This window comes from Rhinoderma darwinii, chromosome 1, assembly GCF_050947455.1.
Source record: "Rhinoderma darwinii isolate aRhiDar2 chromosome 1, aRhiDar2.hap1, whole genome shotgun sequence".
Taxonomy (NCBI): domain Eukaryota; kingdom Metazoa; phylum Chordata; class Amphibia; order Anura; family Rhinodermatidae; genus Rhinoderma; species Rhinoderma darwinii.
Genome location: NC_134687.1, coordinates 415,161,019 through 415,188,072, shown reverse-complemented (window position 1 = coordinate 415,188,072; position 27,054 = coordinate 415,161,019). Strand labels below are relative to the sequence as shown.

The 27,054-nt window shown below is 45.6% G+C and overlaps 1 protein-coding gene across 1 annotated transcript in view; it reads right to left on the bottom strand.

Moving 5' to 3' along the window:
• Nucleotides 1–5,074, bottom strand: part of NFATC4 (nuclear factor of activated T cells 4) — a 92,232-nt gene extending 87,158 nt beyond the window's left edge. The window contains exon 1 of the mRNA XM_075828965.1: nt 4,972–5,074. Within this exon, the coding sequence (XP_075685080.1) occupies nt 4,972–5,074 (103 nt within the window). The remainder of the gene's footprint in view (nt 1–4,971) is intronic.
• Nucleotides 5,075–27,054: the final 21,980 nt, after the last annotated feature.

Genomic DNA, 27,054 nt, shown 5'->3' with positions numbered 1-27,054 from the left:
CGAGCAATTTAACAATTGATATGTCTTACTGCATACCTATTAGTAAAGTCCTCCAAAACTAGTCTATATACTGTATGTATGTATATATACCCAGGGGGGCTACAGAGTAACTTGGGAGCTTCATGCGGCTTGCAATCCTCTTTCATGTGGCTATTTGGCACTTGATCCCATGATAGGACTCAGTTAGACACTGTTGCTTTTCTTCCCCTATCCTAAAACACAACACATTTGGGAAATTTTCTGCCGGACCTGTCTTCTCCAGTGCTGATATCTAACCTTAGAGACTAGCACAGAAACATATGGCTCCAAGTGGGTGCTGATCGGCTGTTTGCTTGAATTTTTTAATAGAGTTGTATGATAGGGCCACTTTGGCTGACATATTTGTATAGTCACTACTATCTGAATATGACTGAAACAATCAATGACAGTATTATGGGGCCAGTCTGTCAATATCTAATGACCTAAACAGGTGAATAAGAAGAGTGACACAAAACATAATTAGTAGGGGGTGAAGTATAACCAAACATCACAGAACATAAGGTGTGTAGAACAAGCAAAAACACTATATTTCATATATAAAACGGGATAGTTGTATGGTGATATAATGTACCTGTTAAAAATTGTTTATAACCACATCTTGCCAAAGGGATGCTACAGTAGCAGGTAAGTTGGAAATTTCAGTCTGAAGATGGACTATATGTAAAATATGGTTTCATTGGTTGCATGACTGTTGTGTTTATATAAGGCAAAGGTCTCCAAATTTTTGTAGGTCGCAACACACTTTAAAACATGACAGGTAGTGTTGAGCCCCGCTGAATGGTAAAATGAAAAAAGGCTATTAAAGATTAGACCAAGTGAAACCCCGGTATTAACTGCCAGCGATATTGTTTTGACACTGGAAACAAGTTCTAGTAAGGGTATGTGCACACGATAACTGTCTTTTACGTCTGAAAAGACAGACTGTTTTCAGGAGAAAACAGCTGTGTCGTTTCAGACGTAAAAGCTCCTCCTCGTATTATGCGAGGCGTCTTTGACGCCCGTAATCTTGAGCTGCTCTTCATTGACTTCAATGAAGAACGGCTCAAATTACGTGGCAAAGAAGTGTCCTGCACTTCTTTGCCGAGGCAGTCAATTTACGCGTCGTCGTTTGACAGCTGTCAAACGACGACGCGTAAATGACAGGTCGTCGGCACAGTACGTCGGCAAACCCATTCAAATTAATGGGCAGATGTTTGCCAACGTATTGGAGCCGTATTTTCAGGCGTAAATCGAGGCATAATACGCCTCGTTTACGTCTGAAAATAGGTCGTGTGAACCCAGTCAAATTCTATGACATCCCGTTGCCATTAGTGCACAATAGTATCAGAAGCTGCAAAAAGCCAGGGAGCAACATTCAGGGGGCTGGAGAAGTACATGCGGAGGGCCCGAGGGCCGCATGTGGCTCCCCAGCCACTGTTGAGGAAAACTGATATAAGGGCTTGTTCACATTAGTATTTGACATGTCTTTTCGTCTGCTTTTTTCTGGTTGCCTCTATTGGGAATCTATCAAATACTCATATTAGGTCCTCAATCTGCGCATAGACACACAGATAATTCAGCCAGCACGACAGATTTTGAAAACTGCCTAAGATTATAGGAAAGATGTGTCCTCCAATATAAAATGTTTATTTTTGCTAATTTTTTTTAATCTGCTCCCGTTAAAGGTATGTTCCCACGTGTTAGATACACTGCATAAAAGTACGCAGCATATCCACCCTAGAACCCCCAGGGAATTTACGGACAAAAAAACTCCCACCAATTTGTGGAGCAGATTTTTGGGCAGAATCTCCACTACGGAAACATTGCTGGGAAAAAAACAATACTTACCCCTGGGCGTTGTCATAGTGATGCATCCCTCTGTTCTCCGTGCAGCCCGGCCTCCTGGAATGACGCTGCAGCCCATTTGACCACTGCGGCCTGTGATTGGCTGCAGCAGTTACATGGGATAAAAAGTCATCCCAGGAGGCCGGGCTGCACGTAGAACAGAGGGATGCATCACTATGACAACGCCCAGGGGTAAGTATTAATTTTTTTCTTGATTGAAACAAAAAAAAAGTTTTTGTGGCAGAATCGCAGCGTTTTCATCGCAAAAATGGCAACATTTGCTATTAGTTGCGGGTTTTACTTCCCTATTGAATTCAATAGGGAAAACCTCAACAAAATAGCAATGAATCCGCAGCATGAATGGACATGCTCCGGAGTTCAAATCAATTTATGAATGTTATCGCAGCTGATTTTTTACGCAGGGTGTGGATGAAATTTGGAAATATCTTATTGATTTTACTGCTACTGTAAATACTGTGAATTTTCCGCAAAGAACTCCGTTACAGAAACTCTGCAGCGTTTACGCTAATCGAGAACCCAGCCTAATCCAGAAAGTCGGTTAATCCGGCACAATACTGCAATGTAACTTGGAGGGCCAGAGGCAGGAGATTGAACTAGTTTGGAAATTCCTTTAATTGATAAGTCAACGCAGCAGATTTTTTCATTAACAGTTCATCTTTTGACTGTCTCTCTATGGATTCTTTACCCTTACAAGTGAATTTTATATATGAGTATCTGGCACTATAAACTGTTCCATTGCTGGACTAAAGGAATTTTACTGTATTATTAATCTCCCACAATGTTCTGTCTGCAAATACAGAATAGAAATGCTCCTGTAAAAATAGCATTCATCCTTCTACTCAGCAATTGGTGGCATGGCAAATAGATGGCTGGCCTTATCTTTATGTTCCTGTGGAGGTCTAGCTGTGCCACCTGCATTATACGTGGCATACTGATATGTACCACCAAAAATTCCCCTCCAGCACTATAGGAATGGAATGCAGGCCGCTAACCCCAGTGGTGGAACGGGAATATCGGAATATTTTATATGATGCTTCCACACAAAAAGGGCCATGGGGGAAACTAACAGAGAACTTCTTATCCCTCTGCTGGGGTTCCTCTTTAATCCAAACACATGTGTACTTAAACAGATCTATTATCTACGACAAGTATACCTTTATAAGTAGTCTATTAGAAATAAATGCTGAATTTCCGATTGCTTGTTGTAGACAACAATGACACTTTTTCTCTGAGACGGTTTTATACATGGGTGAAATTATTGGAAAACTTACAGCCATGGCTGGAACTTATGAAATGAATTTCTTGTAGTAACGGTCGGAGATTCTAGAGTTTACAAGTAGTAGATATATTTCATTACCCAGAGCTGTCTAATAACACGTTTTATTATATCTACAACTGTGTGTGATGCTCCATTGTCTCAGACAGTAGACTACACAAACAGAAGGAAACAGGACCTGTCTCCGGCCACAGGTCATGTTGTGTTAACTGTGTCATGGATGGAAACACCTGTTCTTGATCCCTATAGGGCCATATCATAGAAAATAACAAATATGGATAGTGCACATGTAAGTGGCCAGTGGGACGGTGATACAGTAGACTTATTAATGTGAAGGCACTCAACTACATGGGATTTACCGCTGTAAAAATGAGGAAAATTTGCCATTTAAGACTCTGAGAAAGCTGGGTAACATCTCGTAGAGGAGCTGTAAAGGTAGTCATATTCTAACCCAGCTTTCCCTGACACCAATATAAATTCTGTTCAGCCTTTTTTAGATGACTTAAGAGGACGACTCAAGGACTTTTTGGTAATATTCCTGCTCCTGTGAAAAACTACATTGCGGTACCGAACGTAATAAACCGTAATCACAGAGAAAATACTTTATTATGAACGTTAACTTTGGATGATGACTAATGCATTTCACTATCAAGTTCTTATCTGATTTAGCAGGCCTGTGAACCATATTTTGTACCAGGATTGCAATATAACAAACCACATCCTTATATCCAACACATAGTACAAGCAGTTGGTTGGGTGCCAGACCTAGATTTCTAGTTCAGGGTGTATCTTTAACTTAATGTGGATACAGTGCTAGAAAGGTTGACGGAGATCAATTTTGATGCTATATAGTGAAGAATAAGTCAAGATGAGCAGTACGAAGATACATTAGTATTGTTCTTCAAAAACGACGTAAAAGTTGGAAAAATCAACTGTTTTGCCTTGTATTCATATGCAAAGCAAGATTGGAATGATGTGCATTTATTTCCTATTGGGCTTTAGTGATTTCTATTTAAAATATATTTGTATGAACTTTTATACATTTAGAATATACGATTCTTTAAAAGATCTATATTTAAATGAATATTTTCCGTTTTCCCTCTAGAGAAAGGTACCATATCCCAGAACATGATGCTAATTGTAAGAGGCCTATTGTATTTTTCTGTATTGTTTCACATTGTTTTACCTGTACTGAAATTGACATTAGTCCCAGACACCATTTTATTCGATGACAAGATCATAATTGTTCCTGTATTTTGTCATTGGGCAGTTCGGACTTGTCTACAGACTATTGGTCGTTTATCACAGGCCTTAAAATCGATCTTCCTGCCACATTTAGCCAATAAAGAGATTATATTATGTAATATATGCTGTTTCTTATCCCTCATTCTTACTCGTGTTCTACAATCTGGATAGCTAAACTGAAAATTTAATTGGCAGCTAAATAAAATATATCATTCCCATATAATATTTTTTTTTCAATAAAATGTACCAGTCTAGAATCTGTCATTCTAGATGTTTTTAACCTTTTTTGTCCTATTTGTCTACAGTTTACGTCTGGCATTTTCTATAGAATGTAAGTCACACCAGTTCTAGAGTGATTACAAAGTCCCCATAAAAAAAGCAAAGTAGAGGTAACAAACTTGGTATCGGTAGATGCTTCATATACGACTTCATGCAGAGACTCACATGCATAGACAAATTAATAGAGAGCTAGTACAAGTAAAGTATAGAGATTCTAAGGCACTTTGAGAAAATGATGAGCACTATTTTTTTTGTTAAGTCCCGATCGGCACCATCAACTTACTCACCAGCAGTGTGCAAAGTACTCCTGGGCGATGGAGAGTCTGAATCTTCTTCACCAAAAATAAGGCGAAAATCTAGCTCCCCATCTTGGCAAATAGCTGTCCCCATTTGGAAGTTAGAAGGGTGCGGAGAGTCAGGAGATGATAAGAATAAATAGGACTAAAAGGCTAATGTAAAAGAGGTGATGAAAAGGAGGATTTGTATGAAAAAGCAAAGTGAAAAGAGTAGTAATAATAAGAATAGGGGAAAGTAAACAGGGGAGGTGAGGACCAAAGTGTGAAAAAGTTGTATGAAGTCCAACAGAAGCTGAAGACAAGAGCTAACAGTGGAAAGCAGGGAACATGTGAGAGTGCAGATACAAAAGGAGAGGAATGAAGCACGTTACTGTATATACAGGAAGAATATATAAATACAGAAGACAGACAGAGGGGAGGGGGATTCCTCCTGCAGATCCCAGTATCCCCAGCTCCCCTCCTGCTCTTGTCCTCCCCACTGCTCAGCCTTTAGCATTCCTCACTCCCAGATTTTTCCCTCTGTATTTTTTTTTTTAATGGGAAACTTATTATAGATTTTTTTTGTTTCAGAGCAGGGAAAACCCAAAAAGAAGAAAGAAACTTTTCCAACGCCGCCCCTTGACATTTGCAATTGGCTGGAGCTTGTACTGACATCATTCCAATCTTTTTTTTTTTTTCCTAGTCCTGGCCTCTGCTCTCTCTCCCTCTAAAAATACAGTATGTCACTGGAAGGGATGTTTGTTTTAAAAGATCCAGGCTTTTGACAGGATGTGCCTTGGTTGGCCAGGAAGGCTCCCACCTTCCTATATGATTGGATGGGCGGACTGTCAATTGGCTGGTGGGATGCTGAGGACAAAGCCATGACTCCTTATGTCCAAATTGTAGAAGAACATTAAAGGAAGAGTTCAGCTGCAGGCAGGACAGCAATAGTGTGCGAGCTACTTCCCAGCCTTTCTTATGTGATTTTTACCTCTAGCAATTTTTAGTAGAAGTCATTCATGGTTCTTGTAAGAAGCTCCAAAGACTTTTCTTTTACTATATTTTCACCCCTGTCAGGAGAGGAATCTTCTTAACACTGAGTTCCTCCTCTGTTCCTTTCCCGGTGTCTTTTCCTCCCTCTGCTCCAGTCTTCCTCCTGTTTCTCGCTCCAGTCCTCCTCCTGTTTCTCGCCTGCAGTCTGCATGCTGATGTGTCCAGTCACTGGAAGCAGAGAGGCCTGGATGTTATTACTGTAATGAATCTTTGGCTCGCTCCGATCACATCTGATTGGTTCTCATGTATGTAAACAAGGAAAAGAGCTAGAGACATCTGAGAAGTTCAACAACTTCAACAAAACTATGGAGAACTATTGTCGGATATCTGGGAATCCCATGAATGTTTAAGTAGATAGTATACAAAAACATTCATGATTGTAAAAGCATGGATCTTGTATGAGTGCTTGGAATTTGTCTCTTGGGCCACTTTTTCGTGGCAGTATTTAGATCAATATTTAGCTTCAGTATTTGTAAACTAAAACCAGAAGTGAAACAGAAATATATAACGTTTAATAGAAAGATTTCCATCTCTTCAGTATTTTTTGGACCCACTCCTGGTTTTGAATCACAAATACAGAATACAAAATACTGACCTGAATACTGGTGTGTGAAAGTGACCTTTTTATTGATTTGAGTACATCACATTTTTTTTTCTCCGTTCAAATCCAAAGCTGCTTGCAAAATTTTGCTGCTGGTTTTTGGAAACATATTGCAATGTACGTGAACTTGACAGGCATGCAACCTAACAGCTTAGCTCTAAAGGCCCATTCACACATAGCAATTTTTGTTATCATTGAAATGATTCAGAGCAGTCATAACGATAATTTGTAAATGCAGAAAATGATAAGCAATTAAAATATCATTCAAAATATTGTGTCTGATCGTGTCTCCTAATAGTATATTCATCCTTTAAATAATATAGTGTGTGGCTTAGATATCTCCCAGATAACGGTAGTGGAGCCATCTAGGGCAGTAGTAGGCACAATATTGGAGGCACCTGGGGAATCAGTAGACACGGTATTGATGGCACTTGGGGTAGGAGCAAGCACAGTATTTGGGGCACCTGGGACAGCAGCAGGCACAATATTGGGGGCACATGGTTCTGTAGAAGTAGGCACTGTATTGAGAACATTTTGGGCAGCAGTAAGCACATTACTATGAACACCTGGGACCCTAGCAGCCAAAGTATTGGGGGCTACAGCAAGCACAGTATTGGGGCAGTAAGCATATAATTTGGAGCAACTGGAGCATCACACAAAGCATTTAGGGAACCTGAGGCAACAGTACAGTATTGTATTGGAGGAAGTATAGAGGGTGAGGATACGCTGTGAATATGATGATCCAAAGATGTCTGTGCTTCAATTCTGCATAGTTGATTCATAGCTCGAAGTCTTTATAGCAGTCAGGGCCAAATGCAGAAGACAGGGAACAGTCATTTAATTGTTTGTTAGGCCCCATGCACACGACCGTATTTTGATCTACCCGTAAATACTGTCAGTAAATACGGATCCATAGTCATTCGTAATTCATTCATATATATGGAAGGGTGTCCATAACGGTCTGTAATGCATCCATATTTGATCCGTATATACGGATCCGTAAAAAAAAAGAGGGATGCTGCAAATGATGTCACCATCATTTTGCATAGCAAAGCTTCCGTAAATACGGACAGTTTACGGATGCACATCCGTAGCGGTCCGTATTTATGGAAGCGTCCATAGGCTTCTATAGGAGAGTCCGTGCCATAATTACAGACAAGAATAAGACAGGCACTATATTTTTTTCAGCACGAACACCCATCAGTAAAAATACTGAAAGGTGTCCATGGCTACTAGAAATGAACTGGTCCGTAATTACGGATGAAATATACGGTTGTGTGCATGGGGGTCTTACGCCTCATGCACACGACCGAGTGTGCCGTCCGTGATCTGAGGAAGGATAGGACATGTTCTATCTTTCCTCGGATCGGAGACTCGGGACCATTTTTCACGAACCCGATTCACCCGCTAAAGTGAATCGGTCCGTGAAGACTATCGGGTGCCACTCGGATGCCGTAAAAAACGGCCCGAGTGGCCCAAAGGTCGTGTGCATTCACTCGTTTGGTCTGCAGTGTGATGATGCCCTGCAGACTGCCTATCTGGAGCTGTTATTTAACCACTGTATGGTGATATTATTGGTCAATGAATGGTAGTTTTATTTAGACTCAGTATGGTGCTATTATTCAATTATATGGTGGTAATACTCATTCACTATTCGATGCATTTATCAGTCAATGTATGTTGGTAATATTTGATTTTTTTTGTTACATTTAAACTTTTATTGAATTTTTGAATTAAAAAAATAAAGAAAGTGGGATGAGGAGAATGGTACAACCAAATTCATGATTGCCGATATATTAGAAACAATACCATAGAAAGATTACAGAGCCATTATATCAAGATCAAATGATTGTATCTAAGTTACCAGCAATAAATGAGTTGGTAATGGGCTATGACGTTGACGGAGGCACCAGTATTTGAAGAGCTCAGACTGGGTTGGAGATTAAAGACATTTTTGGAATGAAGAGGAAGTCCACAGATGCCACTGCATGCAGAAGTTATTATGTCTATCAGCCACAGATTGCTCCAACTGATAACCACAATCAATAGAACAACACATTTAAAACATAGGCAATGGGACATACAGTTTTCAAGATTTTGCATCATATGTCTTGCAGCTAGAATGATATTGTAATGTCCAGGGTGGCAGACCGCAGACTCCTATCATCCTGCAGACGTCTACCTCCCCAGAGATGCCAGCACATGTGGCCATCCTGTCCTGCAGTGACCACTAGGGTGCGTGTTTGAGCTCATTCCCGACCTTAATGAACCAGAGCACACACATGTTTTAGAATGACTGATTGCTCCCATGATCACCCTGAACTATAAGAAGGGCCCTGCCCCTTCCTTCATTACCTGAGCGTTGTTTGTATTACCTGTGTTAGTCTTTGCAAATGGTCTCTTAGTGTCTTCCAGTTCCCAGTGTTCCCGTACCCGCTACCTGTATCCTGTAGCCCGTGCTACCTTGTTTCTGTGCTTTAAAGAGTTGGAGTCGTGTTGTACCATCGATCTGTCTGCTGTGTTACACCATGTCTGGTATCTGTTGCCAAGGTCCCATCTGAGCCTAGTCATCGCTACTGTCTGAACCACCACAGGTACCCTTGCTTGAACTATAGACTTTACTTGGTACTCTGTATTGGCCAGCTGCTATACCGCTATGACGGTACGGCCCAGTTGATCCACATACCCACAGATCGTGATAGATATGTCCAAAAATTGGAATGTTGGAATCCGCTCAAGGCCTAAGAAACACTGGACCAACTTAGGGTCAAGAGGTATACTAAAGCCGGTAACTAATTGAGAAATATGAAAAACCTCAGTCCAGAATGACCAGACATAGGGACAATCCCACCATGTGTGTAGATATGTTAACCGGTGGCCACAGCCTCTCCAGCAGAAGTCAGAGGAAGTTGGCACATCTTTGCTATGTGAACCGGAGTAAGGGTCCTTTCACATGGGCCAATTATCGGGCAAACGAGCATTTACAGAACGCTCATTCCCAAACATTGCCCTGTGTAAATAGGGCAGCGATCAGCAGATGAACAAGCAAGCGTGGCATTGGTGAAACATGCGTCGGGTTTGTGGTGGTGTATCCTGGAACTGGTCCTCTTTGGCTTTGATATCTCAGTGTTATATCTTGTATGTATCTATGCACTCTGGGGATGTTGCCTATATTTTTAATATTTTTAATATTATTGTATTTTATTTCGTGATATATATAAATATATATATATATATATATATATATATATATATATATATATATATATATATACTGTAATTTCGGGGTAGGGAGTCAGACAGGTGAGCCCTAATCTGCCCGCCACTCAGTCCCTGCCTACTTGCACGGCCCGTCCTAGGCGATGGCGTACAACTGGGTGACGGTCCCTACGCTCAATAAGTGCACGACAGACAAACAGGCAAGGGTACACAGAAGCTAAGGGAAAGGGAAATGGGGCAGTTGCCCACGGCAACACCGTGAGCAACAAGAGTAGTGAACGAGCCGAGTCAAACCAGGAGTGTACGAGGTACCAAACGCAGAGCAGGAGCGTAGTCAGTAAAGCAAGGGTCAATTTGAAGCAGAGGTCAATAGTACTAGCAGGAACAGCAGAGCCAGGAAACAAGACAGAATCACAGGCAAAGGAAGAGCAGGAAATGAAGGTATAAATAGACCGAGGGCGGGAGCTAGCTCCGTCTGGCCAGGCTGTGATAGGTTCTCCCACTCCTCAGCCTACCAGCCTGAGTGGTAGCAGATCGAGTCACTCTATCAGACCTAGGAGCAGATGCAGACTGATTAACCACGGGCGTCGACACAGAAGCTGTGTCTGGCAGATCCTTTACATATACAGTATACACCGCATTCCAAATTATTATGCAAATGTTATTTTTCGCTGATTTTCCTAAATAGTCGATGCAAATGACAGTCAGTATAATCTTCAAGCCATCAACCGTTGGAGTATAATGTGAATTTTATTGAACAAATCTCCTAATGATAACAAATTTTTTTTTAGAAGTAAAAAAACTCAAAATGCACTGTTTCAAATTATTATGCGCAACAGAGATCAAAACATTTTAAAGGTTGTAAAGATCAAGTTACATGTTAACATAGGACCCTTTCTTTGATATCACCTTCACAATTCTTGCATCCATTGAATTTGTGAGTATTTGGACAGTTTCTGCTTGAATATCTTTGCAGGATGTCAGAATAGCCTCCCTGAGCTACTGTTTTGATGTGAACTGCCTCCCACCCTCATAGATATTTTGCTTGAGGATGCTCCAAAGGTTCTCAACAGGGTTGAGGTCAGGGGAACATGGGGGCCACACCATGAGTTTCTCTCCTTTTATGCCCATAGCAGCCAATGACACAGAGGTATTCTTTGCAGCATGAGATGGTGCATTGTCATGCATGAAGATAATTTTGCTACGGAAGGCACAGTTCTTTTTTTTGTACCACGGAAGAAAGTGGTCAGTCATAAACTCTACGTACTTTGCAGATGTTAGGGATCTGCCAGGTACTACGTCTAGGTATACTCCTGGGATTAATCAATCCACACCTGAGGCCAGACCTGTTAGACTGACACCGTCTCCCACCAACCAGGGTGGCAGGCTCAGGAGTGGGAGAGCCTATCGCGGCCTGGTCAGTCGGAGTTAGCTCCGCCCCCTGTCCTTTATTACCTGCTGTGTTCTCTTCCTCAGTGCTTGTAATTCTTCTGGATTCCTGGCCCCACTGCTGCTTGCTCCAGCCTGCTTCTGCCGTGCTTCTGCCTTGCTGCAGTTCCGCTTAACCTGCTTCGCTTTGCCCCTGGCTTGCTTCCTTCTCCGTGCTCACGTTGGTATACTCCACTTCATCCTGGTCCTGACTATTCGTTTCCTCACGGCGTTCCGTGGGCTACTGCCCCTTCCCTTGCGTGTTCCCTGTTTGTTCTCCCGTGCACTTAGACAGCGTAGGGACCGCCGCCCAGTTGTACCCCGTCGCCTAGGGTGGGTCGTTGCAAGTAGGCAGGGACAGGGCGGTGGGTAGATTAGGGCTCACTTTCCCTTCACCTCCTTCCTGCCATTACATAATTACAAGCCCATACCTAGTCTACCATTCTCCTACGCTGACGCTATCATGGACCCCCTTGAGACCCTGACCCAGCAGATGCAGGGCCTCTCCCTACAGGTCCAGGCCCTGGCCCAGAGGGTCAACCAGGGTGACGCTGCCTTAGTAGTACCCCTCACCTCACCTCTAGAACCCAACCTCAAGTTACCTGACCGGTTCTCAGGGGACCGTAAGACGTTTCTCTCCTTCCGGGAGAGTTGCAGACTGTATTTCCGCCTAAAACCCCACTCCTCAGGTTCCGAAAACCAGCGGGTGGGTATCATCATATCCCGACTCCAGGAACTTTCCTCTGTTGATCGTTCTTTCTCTGCCCTCGGACTCATTTACGACGAGACTGACAGGACTGCTTTAGCCGAGAGTCAGCTGGTGACCTTACGTCAGGGTAGGAGACCGGTTGAGGAATACTGTTCTGATTTTAGAAAGTGGTGCGTAGCTTCTCGGTGGAACGATCCGGCCCTAAGGTGCCAGTTTAGGTTAGGATTATCTGACGCCCTGAAGGATCTGCTGGTTAGCTACCCCTCTTCTGACTCCCTTGACCAGGTTATGGCCCTAGCAGTACGACTTGACCGACGTCTCAGGGAACGTCAGCTTGAACGTTTCAATGTGCTCCCCTCTGACTTTTCTGCGATCCCCCCCGAGGTCCCGTCCCCTCGCCCCTCCACGGAGGACTCGGAGGTACCTATGCAACTCGGGGCCTCCATGTCCCCTCGACAACGTAGGGAGTTTCGCAGAATGAATGGTCTCTGCTTCTACTGTGAGGACGACAAGCATCTACTGAACACCTGTCCCAGGCGCAAGAATAAAAAGCCGGAAAACTTCCGCGCCTAAGTGATCATCGGGGAGGTCACTTGGGCGCACAGGTATTTTCCGTTAATGTGAAACGCAATAAAATTTTGCTTCCCTTTCAGGTCTCGTTTGCTGGCCGGTCTGCCACGGGCAGTGCTTTCGTGGATTCTGGCTCATCTGCTAATATCATGTCTGTGGAATCATGTCTGTGGACTTGTCATGTCTCTAAAGATGCCTTTTATTGATTTACCTTATCCTATCCCTGTAGTAGGTATCGACTCAACCCCCCTTGCTAATGGTTATTTTACTCAGCATACTCCTGTTTTTGAACTCCTGGTTGGCTCCATGCATTTGGAGCAGTGCTCTGTACTGGTGATGCAGGGATTATCGTCTGATCTGGTATTAGGTCTTCCCTGGTTGCAGTTGCATAATCCCACGTTTGATTGGAATACTGGGGAGCTTACCAAATGGGGTAATGAATGTCTTATGTCATGTCTTTCTGTTAACTCTATTTCTCCCCGGGAGGAGGTAAACACGCTTCCTGAGTTTGTTCAGGACGTCGCCGATGTGTTTTCTAAGGAGGCCTCCAAGGTGTTGCCCCCCATAGAGATTACGATTGCGCCATCGATTTAGTGCCTGGTGCCAAGCTTCCTAAGGGTAGGATATTTAATCTTTCATGTCCTGAACATGAAGCTATGAGGGTGTATATCCAAGAATGCCTGGCCAAGGGTTTCATTCGCCCCTCGACTTCTCCTGTAGGTGCTGGCTTCTTCTTCGTGGGGAAGAAGGATGGTGGTCTTAGGCCGTGCATTGATTATCGTAACCTGAATAAGGTCACCGTAAGGAACCAGTACCCACTTCCTTTGATTCCGGATCTTTTTAATCAGGTTCAGGGAGCCCAATGGTTTTCTAAGTTCGATCTACGGGGGGCATATAACCTTATCCGCATCAAAAAGGGGGATGAGTGGAAAACTGCGTTCAACACACCCGAGGGTCATTTCGAATACCTGGTCATGCCCTTTGGGTTGTGTAATGCCCCTGCTGTCTTCCAGAATTTTATTAATGAAATCCTGAGAGATTACCTTGGTAATTTTCTTGTTGTGTACCTTGATGACATACTGGTGTTTTCCAAGGACTGGTCCTCCCACGTGGAGCATGTCAGGAAGGTGCTCCAGGTCCTTCGGGAGAATAATCTGTTTGCTAAGACTGAAAAATGTGTCTTTGGGGTACAGGAGATACCATTTTTAGGGCAAATCCTCACTCCTCATGAATTCCGCATGGACCCTGCCAAGGTTCAGGCTGTGGTGGAATGGGTCCAACCTGCCTCCCTTAAGGCGTTACAGTGTTTTTTAGGGTTCGCCAACTATTACAGGAGATTTATTGCCAACTTCTCGGTCGTCGCTAAGCCTCTTACGGATCTTACTCGCAAGGGTGCTGATGTCCTCCATTGGCCCCCTGAGGCCGTCCAGGCCTTTGAGACCCTCCAGAAGTGCTTTATCTCGGCCCCCGTGCTGATTCAGCCCAACCAAGAGGAGCCATTTATTGTGGAGGTTGACGCATCCGAGGTGGGAGTGGGGGCCGTCTTGTCCCAGGGTACCAGCTCCCTCACCCATCTCCGCCCCTGTGCTTACTTCTCTAGGAAGTTTTCGCCCACGGAGAGTAACTATGATATTGGCAACCGCGAACTTCTAGCCATTAAATGGGCTTTTGAAGAGTGGCGGCACTTCCTGGAGGGGGCCAGACACCAGGTAACGGTCCTTACGGATCACAAGAATCTGGTTTTCCTAGAATCGGCCCGGAGGCTTAATCCTAGACAAGCTCGGTGGGCACTATTCTTTACCAGATTTAATTTCTTGGTTACCTATAGGGCTGGGCCCAAGAATATTAAGGCTGATGCTCTGTCACGTAGTTTCATGGCCAATCCTCCTTCCGAGAAGGATCCTACTTGTATTTTACCCCCTGGTATAATCGTTTCTGCCACGGATTCTGATTTAGCTTCTGATATTGCGGCTGATCAGCGTTCAGCTCCCGGGAACGTCCCTGGGGACAAACTGTTTGTTCCCCTGCAATACCGGCTAAGGGTACTCAGGGAAAACCATGACTCCGCTCTACCTGGTCATCCTGGCATCTTGGGCACCAAACACCTCATTACCAGAAACTATTGGTGGCCTGGGTTGCCTAAAGACGTTAGGGCTTACGTCGCCGCTTGTGAGGTTTGCGCTAGGTACAAAACCCCTAGGTCCCGACCTGCGGGCCTACTACGTTCCTTGCCCATTCCCCAGAGACCTTGGACCCATATCTCCATGGATTTTATCACCGATTTGCCCCCATCTCAGGGCAAGTCGGTGGTGTGGGTGGTAGTAGACCGCTTCAGCAAGATGTGCCACTTTGTGCCCCTTAAGAAGCTACCTAACGCCAAGACGTTACATAGTTACATAGTTACATAGTTAGTACGGCTGAAAAAAGACACATGTCCATCAAGTTCAACCAAGGGAAGGGAAAAGGGAAGGAAAAATTTCTACACATAGGAGCTAATATTTTTTTGTTCTAGGAAATTATCTAACCCTTTTTTAAAGCCATCTACTGTCCTTGCTGTGACCAGCTCCTGCGGTAGGCTATTCCATAAATTCACCGTTCTTACTGTAAAGAAGCCTTGTCGCCTCTGCAGCTTGAACCTTTTTTTCTCCAGACGGAGGGAGTGCCCCCTTGTTTTTTGAGGGGGTTTTACAAGGAACAGGATTTCACCATATTTTTTGTATGTGCCATTAATATATTTATATAAGTTAATCATGTCCCCCCTTAGTCGTCTTTTTTCAAGGCTAAATAGGTTTAATTCTTTCAATCTTTCCTCATAACTTAAATTCTCCATGCCCCTTATTAGCTTCGTTGCTCTTCTTTGTATGTTTTCCAACTCCAGGGCATCCTTTCTATGAACTGGAGCCCAGAACTGAACTGCATATTCTAGATGAGGCCTCACTAATGCTTTGTAAAGTGGCATTATTACATCCCTGTCCCGTGAGTCCATGCCTCTTTTAATACACGACAATATCCTGCTGGCCTTTGAAGCAGCTGATTGACACTGCATGCTGTTATTGAGTTTATGATTTACAAGTACACCCAGATCCTTCTCAACAAGTGAATCCGCCAGTGTAGCGCCCCCTAGGACATATGATGCATGCAGGTTGTTGGTACCCAGATGCATAACTTTACATTTATCTACATTAAACTTCATCTGCCAAGTGGACGCCCAAACACTTAGTTTGTTTAAATCTGCCTGTAATTCATGAACATCTTCCATAGTCTGAACTATATTACATAGCTTGGTGTCATCTGCAAAAATAGAAATAGTGCTATTAATCCCTTCCTCTATATCATTAATAAATAAGTTGAATAATAGTGGTCCCAGCACTGAACCCTGGGGTACACCACTTATAACCGGTGACCATTCAGAGAAGGAATCATTGACCACAACTCTCTGGATACGGTCCTTGAGCCAATTCTCAATCCAATTACAAACTATATTTTCTAAACCTATAGTCCTTAATTTACCCATTAGGCGTCTATGGGGGACAGTGTCAAATGCCTTTGCAAAGTCCAAAAACACTAAATCCACAGCGGCCCCTCTGTCTAGACTTCTGCTCACCTCTTCATAAAAACAGATTAGGTTAGTTTGACAACTTCTGTCCTTAGTAAAACCGTGCTGGCTGTCACTTATAATGCTATTTATTGTCACATAATCCTGTATATAGTCCCTCAATAGCCCCTCAAACATTTTCCCCACGATGGATGTTAAGCTTACTGGTCTATAATTACCCGGGGAAGACCTAGAGCCCTTTTTGAAAATAGGCACCACATTTGCCCTGCGCCAGTCCCTTGGCACTATACCAGTCACTAGAGATTCTCTGAATATTATGAAAAGGGGGACAGAAATAACTGAACTAAGCTCTTTAAGAATTCTAGGGTGTAACCCATCTGGTCCCGGGGCCTTGTGCACATTTATTTTATTTAATTTAGCTTGGACCATCTCTACATTCATCCAATTCAGTATATCAACTGATATATTAACAGCACTGGCACCGGCTACATCAGCTGCTCTTTCTTCAGTTGTATATACAGAGCTAAAGAACCCATTTAGTAACTCTGCCTTCTCTTGATCCCCTGTGATCAACTCCCCATTACCATTATCTAGGGGTCCTACATGTTCAGACCTTGGCTTTTTTGCATTTATATGCTTGAAGAATTTTTTGGGATTTGTTTTACTATCCCTGGCCACCTGCCTTTCATTTTGTATTTTTGCTAATTTTATTACATTTTTACAGATTTTATTAAGCTCTTTATATTTTACAAAGGCTACAGCTGTACCCTCAGATTTGTATTTTTTAAATGCCCTTTTTTTGTCATGTATTGCCCCTTTCACAGAAGGTGTAAGCCATGTGGGGTTTAATTTGAGTCGTTTATACTTATTACCTGTAGGAATAAATTTTGCACTATAATAACTCAAAGTAGATTTGAAAATCTCCCATTTATCATTTGTTCCATTATTTGACATTAGTTCTTCCCAGTCTATATCCTGAATTGCAGCCCTCATCCTGGGGAAATTGGCTTTCTTAAAATTAAATGTTTTTGCCCTCCCAGCCTGCGTTTGTTTTTTACAGTATAGGTAAAATGTAACTATATTGTGATCACTGTTACCGAGGTTTTCACGAACATTGACATTCCCAACAAGATCTGCATTATTAGAAATGACCAGATCCAACAGAGCTTCACCTCTAGTCGGGTCTTCCACAAACTGGCCCATAAAATTTTCCTGCAACAGGTTGAGGAAATGTCTCCCCTTTGCAGTTGAAGCCGAACCATGACACCAATTAATATCCCGGAAATTAAAATCTCCCATTATCACTACAGTACCCGCCTGTGCAGCCCGCTCCATCTGTTTATATAGCTGACCTTCCATCTCCTCAGTTATATTGGGGGGTCCATAGATTACACCAAAAGTAATTTTTTCAGTGTTTACCTCCCTTTCTAGTTCCACCCACAAGGTTTCAACCTCCTCACAGTCTTCACCCACTATTGTCTCTTTCACACTCGCCTTCATATCACTTCTCACATACAGACATACACCACCACCTTTCCTATTTGTCCTGTCTTTACGAAAAAGTGTAAAACCCTGTAGATTTACAGCCCAGTCATGTGAAGAGTCCAGCCATGTTTCAGCAACACCAACTATATCTATATTTTCTTCCAGTATCAAGGCCTCCAGCTCCCCCATTTTGCTTGCTAGACTTCTGGCATTTGTGAACATACACTTTAACTTGCCTGTCAGTTTTTCACTTTTATTTTCAGAAATGTGATTTGACATTAATCGGTCCTTTTTATTTACACTGATGTTTTGTAACGAAAGGATCTCCTTATCTTGTTGTCTAGTCCTCTCCCCACATTCTGTTTCTCCCCCCACCAATATAGTCTGACCCCTCTCTAACCTGGCTACCCCTTTTTTTTCTACATTGACCTCCCTCCTCAGCCCTAGTTTAAATACTCCGCCACCCCAGCTAGAATTCTCTCCCCCAGCACAGCGGACCCCCTTCCATTTAGGTGCAAATCATCTGCAGAATACAGTTTGTACCCCAATGAAAAGTCAGCCCAGTGCTCTAGGAACCCAAATCCTTCTCCTCTACACCAAGACTTCAGCCATGCACGTTAGCTTCTTTGTTTGTGAAACACATCCTGCGTCTCCATGGGGCCCCAGTCAATATCGTTTCTGACAGAGGGGTACAATTTGTTTCCTTATTTTGGAGAGCTTTTTGTAAAAAGTTGGAGATTGATCTGTCCTTCTCCTCCGCCTTCCATCCTGAAACTAATGGCCAAACGGAAAGGACTAACCAATCCCTGGAACAATATTTAAGGTGTTTCATCTCAATTCGATTGGGTCTCATTCCTTCCCCTTGCTGAATTTTCCCTGAATAACCGGGTCAGTAACTCGTCAGGGGTCTCCCCGTTTTTCTGTAATTTCGGGTTTAACCCAAGGTTCTCCTCAGTTTCCCCTGGTTGTTCCAATAATCCTGAGGTAGAGGATGTTCATCGGGAACTGTGCACAGTCTGGGCCCAGGTTCAGAAGAACCTAGAGGCGTCCCAGAGCTCACAAAAGATTCAGGCTGATAGTAGACGTTCTGCTAACCCCCGGTTTGTCGTCGGGGATTTGGTCTGGTTGTCGTCCAGGAACTTGCGCCTTAAGGTCCCGTCCAGGAAGTTTGCTCAACGATTTATTGGACCTTATAAGATCATTGAAGTCCTCAACCCTGTATCCTTCCGTCTGGAGCTACCCCATCCTTTCGCATACATGACGTCTTCCATGCCTCCCTCCTCAAACGCTGCTCCCCGTCCTGGTCCCCCTCGAGGAAACCTCCTGTTCCCGTTCTCACCCCTGAGGGGGTGGAATTCGAGGTGGCCAAGATTATGGACAGTAGGATGGTCCAGGGCTCCCTCCAGTACCTGGTCCATTGGAGACGATACGGGCCGGAGGAGAGGACTTGGGTACCTGCCCGTGATGTTCCACCTTCTCTTCCCTACTAAACCGGGTCCTCTTAGTAAGGGTCCGGTGGCCCCTCATAAAGGGGGGAGTACTGTTAGGGATCTGCCAGGTACTACGTCTAGGTATACTCCTGGGATTAATCAATCCACACCTGAGGCCAGACCTGTTAGACTGACACCGTCTCCCACCAACCAGGGTGGCAGGCTCAGGAGTGGGAGAGCCTATCGCGGCCTGGTCAGTCGGAGTTAGCTCCGCCCCCTGTCCTTTATTACCTGCCGTGTTCTCTTCCTCAGTGCTTGTAATTCTTCTGGATTCCTGGCCCCACTGCTGCTTGCTCCAGCCTGCTTCTGCCGTGCTTCTGCCTTGCTGCAGTTCCGCTTAACCTGCTTCGCTTTGCCCCTGGCTTGCTTCCTTCTCCGTGCTCACGTTGGTATACTCCACTTCATCCTGGTCCTGACTATTCATTCACCGCTCCGTTTCCTCGCGGCGTTCCGTGGGCTACTGCCCCTTCCCTTGCGTGTTCCCTGTTTGTTCTCCCGTGCACTTAGACAGCGTAGGGACCGCCGCCCAGTTGTACCCCGTCGCCTAGGGCGGGTCGTTGCAAGTAGGCAGGGACAGGGCGGTGGGTAGATTAGGGCTCACTTTCCCTTCACCTCCTTCCTGCCATTACAGCAGAGGTCATTTTCACACCGTCAGGGACCCTAAAAGGGCCTACCAGCTCTCTCCCCATGATTCCAGCCCAAAACATGACTCCGCCACCTCCTTGCTGAGGTCGCAGCCTTGTTGGGACATGGTGGCCATTCACCAACCATCCACTACTCCATCCATCTGGACCATCCAGGGTTGCACAGCACTCATCCGTAAACAACACGGTTTGAAAATTAGTCTTCATGTATTTCTGAGCCCACTGCAACCGTTTCTGCTTGTGAGCATTGTTCAGGGGTGGCTGAATAATAGCTTTATGCACACTTGCAAACCTCTGGAGGATCCTACACCATGAGGTTCGCTGGACTCCAGAGGCACCAGCGGCTTCAAATACCTGTTTGCTGCTTTGCAATGGCATTTTAGCAGCTGCTCTCCTAATCCAATTAATTTGTCTGGCAGAAACCTTCTTCATTATGCCTTTATCTGAACGAACCCGTCTGTGCTCTGAATCAGCCACAAATCTTGTCACAGTCCGATGATCATGCTTACGTTTTTTTGAAATATCCAATGTTTTCATATCTTGTCCAAGGTATTGCACTATTTCACGCTTTTCGGCAGCAGAGAGATCCTTTTTCTTTCCCATATTGCTTGAAACCTGTGGCCTGCTTAATAATGTGTCACGTCCTTCTTAAGTAGTTTTCCTTTGATTGGGCACACCTGGCAAACTAATTATCACAGGTGTCTGAGATTGATGTAATGGCAGGAAGGAGGTGAAGGGAAAGTGAGCCCTAATCTACCCACCGCCCTGTCCCTGCCTACTTGCAACGACCCGCCCTAGGCGACGAGGTACAACTGGGCGGCGGTCCCTACGCTGGCTAAGTGCACAGGAAGACAAACAGGGAACACGCAAGGGAAGGGGCAGTAGCCACGGAACGCCACGAGGAAACGGGGCGGCGAACGAACAGTCAGGACCAGGACGAAGTGAGTACACCCGAGCAGGCACGGAGACAGAAGCAAGCCAGGGCAAGCAAGCAGGTCAAGCAGAACTGCAGCAAGGCAGAAGCACGGCAGAAGCAGGCTGGAGCAAGCAGCAGTGGGGCCAGGAATCCAAAAGAATTACAAGCACTGAGGGAGAGCACAGGGCAGGTAATAAAGGGCAGGGGGCGGAGCTAACTCCGAGAGACCAGGCCGCGATAGGCTCTCCCACTCCTGAGCCTGCCACCCTGGTTGGTGGGAGATGGTGTCAGTCGAGCAGGTCTGGCCTCAGGTGTGGATTGATTAATCCCAGGAGTATAGCTAGATGAAGTACCTGGCAGATCCCTAACAGTACTCCCCCTTTTATGAGGGGCCACCGGACCCTTACTAAGGGGACCCGGTTTAGTGGGGAAGAGGAGGTGGAACCTCCTGATCAATACCCCAGCGTGAACATCACGGGCAGGTACCCAAGTCCTCTCCTCCGGCCCGTATCCTCTCCAATGGACCAGGTACTGGAGGGAGCCCTGGACCATCCTACTGTCCATAATCTTGGCCACCTCGAATTCCACCCCCTCAGGGGTGAGAACGGGAACAGGAGGTATCCTCGAGGGGGACCAGGACGGGGAGCAGCGTTTAAGGAGGGAGGCATGGAAGACGTCATGTATGCGAAAGGATGGGGGGAGCTCCAGACGGAAGGATACAGGGTTGAGGACTTCAATGATCTTATAAGGTCCAATAAATCGGGGAGCAAACTTCCTGGACGGGACCTTAAGGCGCAAGTTCCTGGACGACAACCAGACCAAATCCCCGACGACAAACCGGGGGTTAGCAGAACGTCTACTATCCGCCTGAATCTTTTGTGCGCTCTGGGACGCCTCTAGGTTCTTCTGAACCTGGGCCCAGACAGTGCACAGTTCCCGATGAACCTCCTCTACCTCAGGATTATTGGAACAACCAGGGGAGACGGAGGAGAACCTTGGGTTAAACCCGAAATTACAGAAAAACGGGGAGACCCCTGACGAGTTACTGACCCGGTTATTCAGGGAAAATTCAGCAAGGGGAAGGAATGAGACCCAATCGAATTGACAGTCAGAGATGAAACACCTTAAATATTGTTCCAGGGATTGGTTGGTCCTTTCCGTTTGGCCATTAGTTTCGGGATGGAAGGCGGAGGAGAAGGACAGATCAATCTCCAACTTTTTACAAAAAGCTCTCCAAAATAAGGAAACAAATTGTACCCCTCTGTCAGAAACGATATTGACTGGGGCCCCATGGAGACGCAGGATGTGTTTCACAAACAAAGAAGCTAACGTCTTGGCGTTAGGTAGCTTCTTAAGGGGCACAAAGTGGCACATCTTGCTGAAGCGGTCGACTACCACCCACACCACCGACTTGCCCTGAGATGGAGGCAAATCGGTGATAAAATCCATGGAGATATGGGTCCAAGGTCTCTGGGGAATGGGCAAGGAACGTAGTAGGCCCGCAGGTCGGGACCTAGGGGTTTTGGACCTAGCGCAAACCTCACAAGCGGCGACGTAAGCCCTAACATCTTTAGGCAACCCAGGCCACCAATAGTTTCTGGTAATGAGGTGTTTGGTGCCCAAGATGCCAGGATGACCAGATAGAGCGGAGTCATGGTTTTCCCTGAGTACCCTCAGCCGGTATTGCAGGGGAACAAACAGTTTGTCCCCAGGGACGTTCCCGGGAGCTGCACCCTGATCAGCCGCGATATCAGAAGCTAAATCAGAATCCGTGGCAGAGACGATTATACCAGGGGGTAAAATACAAGCGGGATCCTTCTCGGAAGGAGGATTGGCCATGAAACTACGTGACAGAGCGTCAGCCTTAATATTCTTGGACCCAGCCCTATAGGTAACCAAGAAATTAAATCTGGTAAAGAATAGTGCCCACCGAGCTTGTCTAGGATTAAGCCTCCGGGCCGATTCTAGGAAAACCAGATTCTTGTGATCCGTAAGGACCGTTACCTGGTGTCTGGCCCCCTCCAGGAAGTGCCGCCACTCCTCAAAAGCCCATTTAATGGCTAGAAGTTCGCGGTTACCAATATCATAGTTACTCTCCGTGGGCGAAAACTTCCTAGAGAAGTAAGCACAGGGGCGGAGATGGGTGAGGGAGCTGGTACCCTGGGACAAGACGGCCCCCACTCCCACCTCGGAAGCGTCAACCTCCACAATAAATGGCTCCTCTTGGTTGGGCTGAATCAGCACGGGGGCCGAGATAAAGCACTTCTTGAGAGTCTCAAAGGCCTGGACGGCCTCAGGGGGCCAATGGAGGACATCGGCACCCTTGCGGGTAAGGTCCGTAAGAGGCTTAGCGACGACCGAGAAGTTGGCAATAAATCTCCTGTAATAGTTGGCGAACCCTAAAAAACACTGTAACGCCTTAAGGGAGGCAGGTTGGACCCATTCCGCCACAGCTTGAACCTTGGCAGGGTCCATGCGGAATTCATGAGGAGTGAGGATTTGCCCTAAAAATGGTATCTCCTGTACCCCAAAGACACATTTTTCAGTCTTAGCAAACAGATTATTCTCCCGAAGGACCTGGAGCACCTTCCTGACATGCTCCACGTGGGAGGACCAGTCCTTGGAAAACACCAGTATGTCATCAAGGTACACAACAAGAAAATTACCCAGGTACTCTCTCAGGATTTCATTAATAAAATTCTGGAAGACAGCAGGGGCATTACACAACCCAAAGGGCATGACCAGGTATTCGAAATGACCCTCGGGTGTGTTGAACGCAGTTTTCCACTCATCCCCCTCTTTGATGCGGATAAGGTTATATGCCCCCCGTAGATCGAACTTAGAAAACCATTGGGCTCCCTGAACCTGATTAAAAAGATCCGGAATCAAAGGAAGTGGGTACTGGTTCCTTACGGTGACCTTATTCAGGTTACGATAATCAATGCACGGCCTAAGACCACCATCCTTCTTTCCCACGAAGAAGAAGCCAGCACCTACAGGAGAAGTCGAGGGGCGAATGAAACCCTTGGCCAGGCATTCTTGGATATACACCCTCATCGCTTCACGTTCAGGACATGAAAGATTAAATATCCTACCCTTAGGAAGCTTGGCACCAGGCACCAAATCGATAGCGCAATCGTAATCTCTATGGGGGGGCAACACCTCGGAGGCCTCCTTAGAAAACACATCGGCGAAGTCCTGAACAAACTCAGGAAGCGTGTTTACCTCCTCCCGGGGAGAAATAGAGTTAACAGAAAGACATGACATAAGACATTCATTACCCCATTTGGTGAGATCCCCAGTATTCCAATCAAATGTGGGATTATGCAACTGCAACCAGGGAAGACCTAATACCAGATCAGACGATAATCCCTGCATCACCAGTACAGAGCACTGCTCCAAATGCATGGAGCCAACCAGGAGTTCAAAAACAGGAGTATGCTGAGTAAAATAACCATTAGCAAGGGGGGTTGAGTCGATTCCTACTACAGGGATGGGATAAGGTAAATCAATACAAGGCATCTTTAGAGACATAGCAAATTCCACAGACATGATATTAGCAGATGAGCCAGAATCCACGAAAGCACTGCCCGTGGCAGACCGGCCAGCAAACGAGACCTGAAAGGGAAGCAAAATTTTATTGCGTTTCACATTAACGGGAAATACCTGTGCGCCCAAGTGACCTCCCCGATGATCACTTAGGCGCGGAAGTTTTCCGGCTTCTTATTCTTGCGCCTGGGACAGGTGTTCAGTAGATGCTTGTCGTCCCCACAGTAGAAGCAGAGACCATTCATTCTGCGAAACTCCCTACGTTGTCGAGGGGACATGGAGGCCCCGAGTTGCATAGGTACCTCCGAGTCCTCCGTGGAGGGGCGAGGAGACGGGACCTCGGGGGGAATCGCAGAAAAGTCAGAGGGGAGCACACTGAAGCGTTCTAGCTGACGTTCCCTGAGACGTCGGTCAAGTCGTACTGCTAGGGCCATAACCTGGTCAAGGGAGTCAGGCGAGGGGTAGCTAACCAGCAGATCCTTCAGGGCGTCAGATAATCCTAACCTAAACTGGCACCTTAGGGCCGGATCGTTCCACTGAGAAGCTACGCACCACTTCCTAAAATCAGAACAGTATTCCTCAACCGGTCTCCTACCCTGACGTAAGGTCACCAGCTGACTCTCGGCTAAAGCAGTCCTGTCAGTCTCGTCGTAAATGAGTCCGAGGGCAGAGAAAAAACGATCAACAGAGGAAAGTTCAGGGGCGTCAGGAGCCAAGGAGAAGGCCCACTCTTGGGGCCCTTCCTGGAGTCGGGATATGATGATACCCACCCGCTGGTTCTCGGAACCTGAGGAGTGGGGCTTTAGGCGGAAATACAGTCTGCAACTCTCCCGGAAGGAGAGAAACGTCTTACGGTCCCCTGAAAACCGGTCAGGTAACTTGAGGTCGGGTTCTAGAGGTGAGGTGAGGGGTACTACTAAAGCAGCGTCACCCTGATTGACCCTTTGGGCCAGGGCCTGGACCTGTAGGGAGAGGCCCTGCATCTGCTGGGTCAGGGTCTCAAGGGGGTCCATGATAGCGTCAGCGTAGGAGAAATGGTAGACTAGGTAAGGGCTTGTAATTATGTAATGGCAGGAAGGAGGTGAAGGGAAAGTGAGCCCTAATCTACCCACCGCCCTGTCCCTGCCTACTTGCAACGACCCGCCCTAGGCGACGAGGTACAACTGGGCGGCGGTCCCTACGCTGGCTAAGTGCACAGGAAGACAAACAGGGAACACGCAAGGGAAGGGGCAGTAGCCACGGAACGCCACGAGGAAACGGGGCGGCGAACGAACAGTCAGGACCAGGACGAAGTGAGTACACCCGAGCAGGCACGGAGACAGAAGCAAGCCAGGGCAAGCAAGCAGGTCAAGCAGAACTGCAGCAAGGCAGAAGCACGGCAGAAGCAGGCTGGAGCAAGCAGCAGTGGGGCCAGGAATCCAAAAGAATTACAAGCACTGAGGGAGAGCACAGGGCAGGTAATAAAGGGCAGGGGGCGGAGCTAACTCCGAGAGACCAGGCCGCGATAGGCTCTCCCACTCCTGAGCCTGCCACCCTGGTTGGTGGGAGATGGTGTCAGTCGAGCAGGTCTGGCCTCAGGTGTGGATTGATTAATCCCAGGAGTATAGCTAGATGAAGTACCTGGCAGATCCCTAACAATTGATTACAATGATCCAAAGAGCCCTAAGACACAATACCATCCATGAGTTTAATTGAAAAACTAATAATTAAATGTTTATGACACTTAAATCCAATGTGCATAATAATTTGGAACACGGTGTATATATATACATATATATATATATATATATATATATATATATATATATATATATATATATATAAATATATATAGTCCAAAGCAGATGAGCACAGCACTCCAACATACCATACATTAGGCCATGTGCTCGTTTCCAGGGGATGAATCAGTTCCCAAATTTCCAATATAAAATGACCATAGAACAAAGTAAGGCCGGATTCACATGAGCGTATGCGTTTTGCGCGAGCAAAAAACGCTGCGTTTTGCGCGCGTTTCAGTTCCGTGTGTCATCAGTGAATGGTGCGTGGCTGCATGATTTCCACGCATATGCCATCTTTATGACACGCGGTTTTGCTGTTTTGAAAAAGAAATGAAGGAAGTGCTTTTATTTTTTCCTTCATTTCTTTATCTACTGTTGCGCGAATCACGCGCGACACACGGAAGTGCTTCCGTGTGTCGTGTGCGATTTTCACGCACCCATTGACTTCAATAGGTGCGTGATGCGTGAAAAACGGGCAAGTATAGGATATGTCGCGAGTTTTACGCAGCGGACATACGCTGCGTGAAAATCACGAACTGTCTGAACGGCCCCATTGACTAACATAGGTCCGTGAATATCACGGGTCTTAAATACGCTCGTGTAAACAAGGCCTAACGGCACCAGGACTTAAAGGTACACACAAAATGTGGGAGCTGCACCGTAGCATGCAATATGGGTGCTATCCTCAGGGGCAACTTGACATTGGACCCCAAATACGAACAGCCAGAATCCAAAAGAAGAGGCAGCACTCCAGAGTTATAAAAATCCAAAATTTTTATTCACCCAACATATAAGCAACGTTTCACCTTCCCATTGAAGGCATTTTCAAGCTGTGAATGTGTGTGCTTCAAGCATTTAAATAGTGTGCAAAAATAGAAATTGGCAATGTATGATAATCAAGTATGATTAAAGAGGCTCTGTCACCACATTATAAGTGCCCTATCTCCTATATAAGGAGATCGGCGCTGTAATGTAGGTGACAGTAATGCTTTTTATCTAGAAAAACAATCTATTTTAAACCACTTTATGAGCGATTTTTAGCTTTATGCTAATGAGTTTCTTAATGCCCAAGTGGGCATGTTTTTACTTTAGACCAA